Genomic DNA, 12,108 nt, shown 5'->3' on the forward strand with positions numbered 1-12,108 from the left:
GGTGTGAAGAAGGAAGAGTACTGTTAGGTGTCCGGTGTTCACACGGAGATGTAACCTTGACTCACGTTTCCTTTGATAAACAAAACTTAGCATTTTACTCAATCAGTAAGATGGAAAACTACTGTAGGCCAGATGTTACTCTATAATCAAAAATGTCTTGTAAACTTTCTAACACTTATATTATCACATTGGCATAATGATTAGCAATGTTTAATTTCTAAGATTATTTCAAATCACTTTCAATGCAACCGAAAATAACTGGAATAAATAGGGAGGGGGGGGCCTTGACTGGAAGTTTGTCACACAACCACAGATCTCAGATCTTTTATCTCAACAAAAAGAACAAGACAAAATAAACCACCAATGAAAAAAATCCACTGACCTAAAGAAATGTAATTTCATAGAAGTAATTTTAATGTAGATTAAAATAGTAAAATATTTTAAATTGTAATATTTGACAAAATTACTGTTTTTTTCTGTATCAAATAAATACAGGCTGATGAGCATAAGAGACTTACAAAAGAATAAAAAAAGAGAAATGTTTCCAAACATTTGACCGGTACTGTCCTGAACATTTTTTGTAAGTGGAACTGTCCATTGTTCATACGATGACACACAAAAATCAAAAGTTTATTGCCATCAATCCTTCGGTTTCATGAGGAGCCTTAAACGTCATTGGAACCAATTTCCATTAGAAACAAAGTTCTTTATAGTGGAAAAATGCTCTTTAGATTATTCAAAATTTCTTGGACATTTTTTTTTTTGGGGGGGGGGGGGGGGACTTTTAAAAACTGTTACTTAAATCAATCAATTTTGAAATCCTAAAATTGGAATCTTATTTTTAAAAAGTTCTCTGCAGTTGGACACCTGTGTGAACTTGTGGAGAACTGACTTCATACATCGATTAAACACCTTAAAGTATAATTACAAAAATGACTAAGAAGAGTTGAGTTGTGAGTTCTCTTTGTCATCTAATGCCATAGACTTTCATAGTCTTTACTTGCGTCATTAAATATGTCTATTGTTCAAACTAAAATGTATCTTAGAATCTACAAAGAAAAAAACAAAGAAAACCTCTGGAAAAAATTCATAGCCTCTAGCAAATCCGGACAGGCAGACACTCCTCGCGTTCACACTTGCAGGCGTGGTTCCGAAATCCACTTCCCCCTCACCCGCATCATTACAAGTTACACATCACCAGAAACTTGGGAGACTTTAACAGTGCTTGCTTGAATGTAACTGAGCAGAGAGAAGGAAGTAGGCTACTCCAATATTATGGCAGACAAAGGACCTATTTTGACCTCAGTCATCATTTTCTACTTGTCCATCGGAGCCGCGATATTTCAAATTCTCGAAGAGCCTAATTTGCAATCGGCTTTAAAAGATTATAATGATAAAACTGTCATATTATTAAATAAATATCCATGTTTAAAGAAGGATGATCTGGATGATATCATTAAGGTAAGCTGATTTTTATTCCAAAAGTTTAGGCAAACGATTTGGCTGGTTAGGTAAACATTTTAGAAACACTTTAGAAAGTTTTCAAGTGTTTTCAAAGTGTTTATCAAGCGTCGACTGTTGCCAACATGTACCGTTGCTATGGTGCTCTCAAGCACAAGCGATTGAGAAAGTCAACCCTTTTAGCTGGTTTTGTTTCGCATGTACGCATGGGCTACAGAACTTTCATACATTATAGGCTTTACGAAACAAACCGAGACCTTGTCGTAAACGTGTCAAATATCTGTAGGTGACGGGGTTCGGGATACTAAAAAGACTGAAGCGCTATTGTTTCATGTTTGTGGACTTTTCCCCCATGGGCAATAAAAGTGGCGTAGTCATTCTCAGGAATGTGCCTTGCCAGCCACAATGTACACTCGCTCAAGCGCGACAAAGTACCACGAGAAAGCGCGCGCCCACGTGCTATGTGGAACGAATAGCAAAACAAAGCAATCTTGTGCGTTTTTGATTGTTTCGCTTTGATGCAGTTTGTGAGTTGTGTTATTATTCAAAACTACCTTCAAAACTTCTAGATATAATCTTAATATTATTTCCCCGACAACTGAATTAAGTATAAGACAGACAATCACCTAGTAACATTAAGGTCCATAACATACGCTAATATTTTGTTTTACATCTCATTCTGGTTCATTTGACTATGCTTAATCAGATAGTAGTTAATAGTTAATTAATAAACCAAGGATATTATGCACTTGTGTTGTGTGTAACATCTAAATTACATGTTTGAAACAGGATCATTTATTTAATTTGTCACCAGTGAACATTTTACTGCAACTGAGAAGACAGTCAATTCCCTTGCAGAGGCTACACAATTACTGAAAAGATGAACTAGTTTAAATTCTGTCATAGGCTTCTATAAGAACATTTTATGAAGAACACCAGCCTAGGAAATGGCCTTCCTGTGTACATTAGTGCAGATGCTTGTTTTACAACTTTCAGTATTTGGTTTACAGTATTGTACAGTAAGGATAAATATTATTTATGTAAAAAAAATTTTTTGTGTGTGTTTTCAGTTTGTTTTGGGATATGTTTTCTAATATGGCACTTAACATTTTAAGTGCATGTCATTTGGACTCTCTAAGGCTCTAATTGTTTGATATTGAATTAGCTGATTAAATTTGACCATAGTGCTAACATGATTATATTAAAAAACATGTTTAGAAAAAAAAAAATCGTATTTGTTTCTTGGGTGTGATGTAACATGATGTGGCTAAATAAAACCTGTTCAACAGGTTTTCATACTACGATACTGGGGTGATGTGGGTTTTTTTTTTTTTTTTTTGCATTGATCTTTTTGTTTAACCAAAGAACATTTCAGCAAAAAGTTCTTAACATTGAATCTAAAGAACCTTATTCCTATATAAAGAACAAGTTGTGCAACAGAACCATAGATGCCAATAAAGAACCTTAAACAAGTAGTTTCAGTGACAAGTCAGTATGAGATCAAGACTGTAGGGCGTCCCACTCTTTTAGTCATTTTGGTTAGGGTGTGTTTGTTTGCTTGGCCGCTAATTTAGGCATTTAAATAATAGCTATGTTTACCGTCTGCGGAGATAGGCTGACTCGTATTAGTGTATATGAAGACAGGGCTTTATTTTGCTGATTTCTTTACAAATGCTTAACACTCTTCCTCTTTTCCTGTTGTTTGACTGTCTGACGAATGGAAGCCTGTTTCCGTCTCTGAGTAAAAAATAAAACCGTTAACTGTAAGATAAGGTGTAAAATATGACTTGAAGTTGCAATTGTGGAATACGTTTTTAATTATTAAGTCACAGTTGTGACATTAAGTCTTATGGTGAAAACCGGTTTATATTACTACTAATGTGATTTAAAACGCAGATGAAATAAACCCTAAAGCTGCATCTAATTATAGCTTGTAAAAGGTGAAGAATTTTTCATTCATCCCCATTGTTTACATATAAACATTGTGTATTTCTTTTCTAGTTTCAGACTCTGTTCACAGTATACTCAGTTGACATTTGTATTCATTGTTATATATTGTAATTCATATTTTGTTTAATGTTTCAACATCAGGTTATGGCCGAGGCCGCTGGAAGAGGTGTGACTGTAACAACAGGGAAACAATTCAACAATTGGAGTTGGGAGAATGCCGTTATTTTTGCTGCCACCGTCATCACTACCATAGGTAGATATTCCTATAGAGACGCGTTTTTTTTTTTTTTTTTTTTTGACTGACTTTACTGACTTATTGCAGGCTTAAGTTAGAACTAGGGATAGCTCAATTCCACTTTTTATCAGAGCTTTTATCGAAATCTCTTTTATCGATACTGTAGCCTTGTGTATCTCTCTATACCAATTCGATACTAGTAGAGTAGTTATATATATATATGTACACACTGTATACAGTGTATTATTTAATTGCATACTTTGCATGTGACGTCACAAGTACTGGCACGAAATTCTTTCTCTAAGGATCTTGCCAGGTCGTCCCCAGTTTTAATATACTAAAGTTGGTGTTTTGAGGTGTAAACGACATGCCAGATAGTTTTTGTGCAATTGGATGCACTAATGTCAAGAACGCATTCATCTGTATTTGATTTGATATATGATATGAGAAGATGAATACATGGAGAATGAATGACACTTTTACTGTTGTACTGCGTCTACTTTTTACTTACAGTTACTTTGCATGCATACTATCGTACACTTATGACTATACTATAACAGATTTCTAACAGGATTAGACACATTTCATTGCTCTTGTCTGTTGTCAGATGCTATGTGGAATGGATAAGCAGGTAGGCTACAATGTTTGACATCCTACTAGCCATATATGATACAGTTGGCATACGTTTTTATTTTGTACTACTTATCAAGCTGTCATTCGCAGGCAGGCAGTGTATACATATACAGATGACTTCATCACACGATGTCACTTTGTGTACCTTATAGCTGCAAATATTAGCAAACGGACCTTTGCTTTGACTATGAAGATATTCCTGTTTTTCACCTCCCATACGACAGTGTTGTTAACCTATCCACTCTTGAAAAAAAAGATAGCTATCTGTACTTTTGTAGGCTTTCATTTTTTGTGCGGTGTAAGGTGACGAATTCTCTATATGTAACGTTAAAGTTGCTGGTAGAGACTTTACCAGCTTCAAAGCAATGAAAACAGGTGCTGTGTATGGATCACACGTTCCGAGAATGTTAATCTTTTCTTGATGTCTAATTTTAGATATCCGTGACAAATGGTCTAAATAGTTAATTGATTGTAGTATTGGAAATTTGCAAGGCTGCAATTCCCCTGGCTGGCCACTGTTTGTCGCCATTTTGTCAGCGTTTGTTGCCGCCAGGTATCCATGGTGGTCATGTGACTGCAAAGTATGAATATATATCCTATCCTTATTGGAAAAAAAATCCATCTTTCTTTTAAATGTCTGTGTTATAAGAGTACGTTCGGCCGTTTAGCGGAGCTAATTGCTGTATAGCCTATATCCAATTTAGGCTTGGGGTCTTCCTTCATTTTGTAACTGTTGTTTGAATGGTAGTTTAGTAAATTTGTTTGGTTTGGTGTGTCCCTAATCTAACAGCCAGTTAATAAGCTGGGTTAATTCATCCTTAAAAGAACGATTTGTTGAGTAAAACAAGTCTTTAGTTTTCGGTGTCAAAGTATTATTATTAGTATTTGATTGAGTCGAGTGTCAGTTGGATTTAAGTACAATAATGGTTCCCAGATCTCCTATTGACAGAAAACAAATATTTAACATGGACTTGTCTACTCAATGATTTCAGGTTACGGTAATGTTGCCCCGAAGACAACTGGAGGCCGTATGTTCTGTATCCTGTATGGACTCTGTGGCATTCCTCTTTGCCTCACCTGGATAAGTGAGCTGGGTACTTTCTTTGCCGGCAGGGCAAAGCGCCTGAGTCAGGTGCTCCTCCACAGAGGCCTCGCCGTGGTAAGAATATCATGATCCGAGACTTTCACTTGTCTAAAGAGAGAAACATTGGTTTTACAATTTCCCTGTTCATGTTTTCTCCTTCACTACAGAAAAAAGTGCAGTTCATCTGCACTCTTGTATTCCTTTTATGGGGTTTCCTGGTTCACTTGATCATCCCAGCCTTTGTATTCATGACCATTGAAGACTGGACTTACTTGGAAGGCCTGTATTTCTCTTTTACCACCATGACGACTGTTGGTTTCGGTGACTATGTAGCTGGTATGTAGATTTGTACATTTTTGCTGCATGCAACATATAAGGTTTCTGTGATACATTTATATCATGCACACTTGCACAGATTAATACACAAGCTGCAGGACATTATTAGCAGCATGTTAGCCAGTGTTCAAAGCACCAAATGAGAGTAAAAGTCAAAAGATTTGAAACGGTGTTACTTGCCAGTTGCCCCGGTAATTTTGACAATGCATGGTAGTGATAATGTGATTATGATTTAGTACAATAATCAAATCTCAACAGTTGTGATCTAATTATATAAATATATAGTGTGATGGGGGTGCATGTTTTGCCTTGCTAGAACTGTAACAGTACTGCTTTTTCAGTTTCGATTCACAGTAAATGCTACTCTGCAAGTGTTATGTGTTTGATTCGCTTATATGTTTGGAAGTGCAACATTCACCTTGAGAATCGTTTCTAAATCTCTTGTTGTATCAACAAAGAGAGGCGATATTGTCTCCCAGCAGTTTTCCGCCAAAATAAAAGCTCAATGATTTAACGTTTGTAAAATTAATAATAATTATAGTAAGAATTAATAAAATGTATAATAATAATAGCTCTAGTAATACTTTTGTTATAACATATTGTATTATAATATAATATCATGATTATTAAATATATATATATTTTTATTATTATGCATTTATTCATTTTTTAATCCAATTCTGGAATTGGATACTTAAGGTCAGGAATCAGATACTTACATAAAATGAAATTTTCAGTTCTGCTTATTGATTTTTTGTGTGCGCAATTTAATGTTATTTTTAAATCGTTCAAGCGCACAAATATGCGAAAGAGAACTCAATTCGGCACTTGCGTGCTGTTTTCTATGAGCAAACATCCACACAGAAAGCCGACACTGTGTTCCATGCATAATTTTATGATATCTATGTATGTGTTTACAGACAAATCATATAAAACAGTGAATCAAATCACTCTGGATGGAACTCTGTTCTATCGTGCTTGCAGTCGAGACTCGAGATGGTGACGTGAGCTTCTTCACTTCTATTGGTTGTTGCTCGCGAAATTTGTTTCTCATTTGCATAAAGTTGACATTTCTAAACTTTTGTCGCGTGTCTCTCGTCGCTTGACACGCCCACATTCTGTCGCCAACGGTCAATACCGCTTGTGTTGCTGGAAGTTGCCAGCCCTCCATTGAAATGAATGGGATCATGCCGCTTTGTCAGTGGCGGTGTGAACGGGGCTTAAATTAGCATATAGGTATATGTTTTGAATAAAGGAAATTCTCTTTTGTTCCTCTATAGGTGTGAACCCAGAAAACAACTACCCGAATCTCTACAGATTCTTTGTGCAGCTATGGATCTGCCTGGGTCTTGCCTGGTTGTCACTGTTCTTCAGCTGGAATGTGCATATGGTGGTCGAAGCTCATAAAGTGCTGAAAAAAAGGAGGATGAGACGCTACAAGCTGCCCATTGATGACGTCCCGGATAAAAAAGAAGTCAAAAAAGCCCAGAAGCCGCCGGGTCTCACTGGCGCCATCGACATCTTTGAGTTCATGTCTGAGAAAGTCGAAGACTACACCGATGTCATCCAAGCTATCGGAGCAGCCGAGAGAAAGAAAAAGAAGCAGGAGGAAGAACTGGCACGGTCTAAGAGCTGCAGTGACCTATTGCAGGGCCTGATAATCCCACTCGATCACTCTCCTCGACTGAAACGGCGGTTCAGCGTCAGTGCGAACATGCGCATGGACATTTCTGGAGAGTTAACGGATTGCCTCAACAATAACCAAGAGGAACAGGCATTACTGAAAAAGCATCACAGTGTTCAAAAAGACCCTAAGATTGATAAAAAGGGAGTTAAGAGAGCTGAGAAGCCTGGACTCTGTTCATGGGAAACCAGAAAATCTGACCCATCAATCTTTCAGAGCTCTGTTCAAAGCCCTACCGTTACTACCAGTAATAGGGGTTCGAGATTCTCAGTGTCCAAAGTCTCAGAAGACCATTTAGTAGGAAAGAGAAAAAGCATTGGTTGAAGAAGAGACCGATCTTCGATGTCTTCAAAAACAGTTCAGCTCTGCTTTAAATCTGTAGTGAGGGAACAAGATTCTCCACGTCTAAAGTATTGAAGACTATTTGTTAAAGTGAAATAGCACTGGTTGAAGAAAAAGCTTATTTACAAGGTCTAAAAGACTGATCTACAAGGTTGTAGATCGAAAGGTTGATCCACAATTTCTTCAAAAGCAATTCAGCTCTGCTTTAAATCATCAGTAGGGGATCAAGATTCTCAGTGTCTAATGTATCAAAGACTATTTGTTAAAGAGAAAAAGCATTGGTTGGAGGAGAGACTGATCTACAAGGTATGAAAGACTGATCTACAGTGTCTTCAAAATCAGTACTAGTGGATCAAGATTCTCAGTGTCTAAAGTTTTGGTAGACTATTGGGGAAAAGAAAGGGCATTTTTTGAAGGAGAGACTGATCTACACTGTCTTCAAAATGAGGAGTAGGAATCAAGATTTTCTGTGTCTAAAGTTTCACTAGACTATTGGGTGAAAGAAAGGGCATTGGCTGAGAAAGAATGATCTACAAGGTCTGAAAGACTGATCTACAATGTCTTCAAAATCAGTAGTAGGAGTCAAGATTCTCAGTGTCTAAAGTTTCAGTAAACTATTGGGGAAAAGAAAGGGCATTGGTTGAGGAAGAATATTCTACAAGGTCTGAAAGACTAATCTACAATGTCTTCAAAATCAGTTGTAGGAGTCAAAATTCTCAGTGTCTAAAGTATCGGTAGAATATTGGGGAAAAGAAAGGGCATTGGCTGAAGGAGAGACTGATCTACAATGTCTTCAAAATGAGGAGTAGGAATTAGGGATCGACCGATATGGATTTTTTAGTGCCGATACCGATACCGATTTTTTTCCCATCAGCCTTAGCCGATGACCGATACGGGCTGCCGATTTTCTTGAGCCGATATTTGGAGCCGATACATTTTGCTCCCTCAATTTACATCTTAAAAATAACATGATGTTAACAAATGTTACAGGTCTCAATTTAATAAAAGTAACATTTAACTAACTTCAAAAATTAATATTTAACAAATAGTAAAAACATGTGAGGTAGAACAAGAACAAGTAGATAAACAATTTAAAAAATATTAAAAACATGAAGTAAAACAAAAAAAGTTCAGTGCTGAAAATGAATATTTAAGCATAAATTAAATAATTACACTATTGCACACAGTAGCAACCAGCATAATAAAGTGCACAGTGCACACTGTACTTCATTTTAAAAGAAACGAACTATGTACTGCATGGTTTCAATTTTCCTACATAAAATAAAATGAGCATGTCTAGTCTCTAATATTACTGCGATTGCGAGGGAGACAAACTCCACCAGCCCCAAACCTCAGCCAGGTGAGCGCTGAATAAATCTCCCACAAAAAGCACAGAATAACGTTGGCATTCCTTAATCCTATGACCAGAGTTCGTTACCGTATGCATACTAGGGCTGTCAAAATTCCTCAAATGGCGTTTGCATATTCCCTCTAAAAAACATATTCGAACATCCCGTTGCGCGTTTTGTTGTTGACGCGCATTACATCAATAACAGGACACATTAATAAAAAGAGACATAACTACTAGTATTAGATGGTTTATTTGAGTTTAAACATATTTGACAACGTATTAAAAAGCAAGTAAATCAACTAATGGCCAAGACCGCAGAGCTCACTCTGTCTCGCCCTGGACTCGCTCAGGCACTCTCTCTCTCTCGCCCTCACGGTCTCTGCGCGTCGGTTAAATGAACAACAAACAAATGTTGAGTGCTAAACAAGAGTTTTGTGCAAGCAATTTAAGTTTGCGAGTCGCGACTCTTGTCCCAAATATAGCAGGCTTCAGTTCATTCAGTGATTGAAGTTTCACAGTATAGAACCGACAGTGAGCGCTCCGAGCGAGCTGTGCAGCTGTGGTAACGTTATTAGTCTGCAACCGCGGGCGTGTTTTTCCACATTCAAATATTAATTTTCACCTTCAAAATTAATAGATATTCGAATGTAGAATATTCATAGACAGTCCTAATGCATACTGAACGGATAACCTACACCTTAACTATTTGCAGCTTCTTAATACAATGGCAAGCAGTTAAGTTTTATAGACGAGGCATTCGCGTTTTCCATTTGGACCCACAAACTTGCTTAGTTGCAAGCACATAACAGTTATAGGGCGACGTGTTTCCATTTTCAAAGTGTTTGACAATATTTCAGGAGTCAAACATTTAAAAGATCCTTTGAAAGTTTAAGTTACCATTCTCGTGAAGAGCAGGTTGCACTCTGCTAGTGGAGGAGGGCGGGGCACGTGAACTGCAGCATCTCCAGCAGCACGGAGCTGCCCGTTGCCGCCTGTCTATAAATAACGGCGGGAAAAAAAAAAACTATCGGCGAACGCGCATCGGTGTATCGGCCGATTCCGATACACGTAAAAACCTCAAATATCGGCCCGATATATCGGCCGGCCGATATATCGGTCGATCACTAGTAGGAATCAATATTTTCTGTGTCTAAAGTTTCACTAGACTATTGGGGAAAAGAAAGGGCATTGGCTGAGAAAGACTGATCTACAAGGTCTGAAAGACTGATCTACAATGTCTTCAAAATCAGTAGTAGGAGTCAAGATTCTCAGTGTCTAAAGTTTCGGTAGAGTATTGGGGAAAAGAAAGGGCATTGTTTGAAGGAGAGACTGATCTACAAGGTCTAAAAAGACTGATCTACAATGTCTTCAAAATGAGGAGTAGGAATCAATATTTTCTGTGTCTAAAGTTTCGGTAGACTATTGGGGAAAAGAAAGGGCATTGGCTGAGAAAGAATGATCTACAAGGTCTGAAAGACTGATCTACAATGTCTTCAAAATCAGTAGTAGGAGTCAAGATTCTCAGTGTCTAAAGTTTCGGTAGAGTATTGGGGAAAAGAAAGGGCATTGTTTGAAGGAGAGACTGATCTACAAGGTCTAAAAAGACTGATCTACAATGTCTTCAAAATGAGGAGTAGGAATCAAGATTTTCTGTGTCTAAAGTTTCGGTAGACTATTGGGGAAAAGAAAAGTCATTGGTTGAGGAAGACTGATCTACAAGTTCTAAAAGACTGATCTACAATGTCTTCAAAATCAGTAGTAGGAGTCAAGATTCTCAGTGTCTAAAGTTTCAGTAGACTATTGGGGAAAAGAAAGGGCATTGGTTGAGGAAGAATGATCTACAAGGTCTAAAAGACTAAAGAAAAGACTGATCTACAAGGTTGCATATAGACTGGTCTAAAATGTCTTCAAAACAATTCAGCTCTGCTTTAAATCCTTAATTTTCAGATGTGAAGATCATTAGATTGAACTGATACTAGAGGAGCTAAAAAGAGGAACTTCAAGACCTAAGAATGTTGCTCTGATATGCAGACCGTTGTGAAATCAAGCTGCAAAATTATTCATTTCTTTTCACAGTATTGAAAAACATTCAGGTAACACACATGGTCTTGCAGACGGTCTGCCCAAGATAAGGATATGAGGGTTGGCAGAGGAAATGAAACCGATTTCCTTCCATGCCCTGGACCTTCACAGACTTTGGACAGTTTGGGTGTGGTACTGTGGTTTTAACCATGGGTTTTTCATTCTTTCTCTGGATTTATGTTACCAAAATGACTGCCAGGACAAACATCTGGCTATGTTTGAAATGGAATACTAGCACCCTGCTAACTGTGCAGTATATATGTTATATAAAGTTTTAAATTAGTTTAAAATAATGACTTTTCAAGCAGGTCTTACAAACACTACTTGGTCGGACCAGATAGCCCTGCCCTGAACTCAAGCCATTGGTTGAGCCAATATTGCTGTGTCGGGATGCTCAAGCAAACAGACCAATGTTTTGATACCATTGCAGTGTTTTACAGTATTGTCAGATGGAAACAGTTAAATATTAAGCTGAAATTGTCAATATCCATATTTAGTATAGATAGATAGAATATTAAATGATATCTAGTGAACCGGGAACTTCCCTTTCAAAGTAGTTTGTGAAACAGAATGCAAAATGAGTATAATGCTGTTGTTGTCACAACCTTGTATGTAGAAATCTGTGTTTTATCCAGTTATCATTTACAAGTTAAGGTTTTACCCAATTTTATGTAAACAAACAGTACATTCTGATCCCGATAAAATAACTTTTGTTTGAGAAAGGGCTGTTAGAATTGTGCGTTTGATTGTGGTTTCAGTTTATTTCCAGTCAAACTGGAATTTGAAAGGTCAAGTTTATTTCACTGACCACACAGTGGCTCACACCGTGGTCCCACAAATTTTTGAATTTTGAATTCTTAAGCATACCTTGGTAAAGCTTCCTTTTACAGTCCAGTTACCCATGTAATACTATGTACTTATTTTAGTAACTACAATTACTGGGTAATAAC

General features: G+C 37.2%; 1 protein-coding gene across 1 annotated transcript; it reads left to right on the forward strand.

The window, feature by feature from the left end:
• The first annotated feature begins 1,177 nt into the window (after positions 1 to 1,177).
• kcnk5b (potassium channel, subfamily K, member 5b) lies at positions 1,178 to 7,897 on the forward strand. The gene is made up of 5 exons (XM_039692680.2): positions 1,178 to 1,461; positions 3,553 to 3,664; positions 5,272 to 5,438; positions 5,531 to 5,699; positions 6,980 to 7,897. The coding sequence occupies exons 1-5, from the start codon at positions 1,276 to 1,278 to the stop codon at positions 7,705 to 7,707; spliced, it is 1,362 nt and encodes a 453-aa protein (XP_039548614.2). The 5' UTR covers positions 1,178 to 1,275; the 3' UTR covers positions 7,708 to 7,897.
• Positions 7,898 to 12,108: the final 4,211 nt, after the last annotated feature.

Source organism: Pimephales promelas, chromosome 13, assembly GCF_988280905.1.
Source record: "Pimephales promelas chromosome 13, fPimPro1.hap1.1, whole genome shotgun sequence".
Classification (NCBI taxonomy): Eukaryota; Metazoa; Chordata; class Actinopteri; order Cypriniformes; family Leuciscidae; genus Pimephales; species Pimephales promelas.

Bases quoted from the DNA above. Each gene is read 5' to 3' on its own strand.
- kcnk5b (XM_039692680.2), top strand. From the start codon at position 1,276: ATGGCAGACAAAGGACCTATTTTGACCTCAGTCATCATTTTCTACTTG. The intron at 1,462-3,552 runs GTAAGCTGATTT...TTTCAACATCAG, and splicing joins ATCTGGATGATATCATTAAG to GTTATGGCCGAGGCCGCTGG. The intron at 5,700-6,979 runs GTATGTAGATTT...GTTCCTCTATAG, and splicing joins TTTCGGTGACTATGTAGCTG to GTGTGAACCCAGAAAACAAC.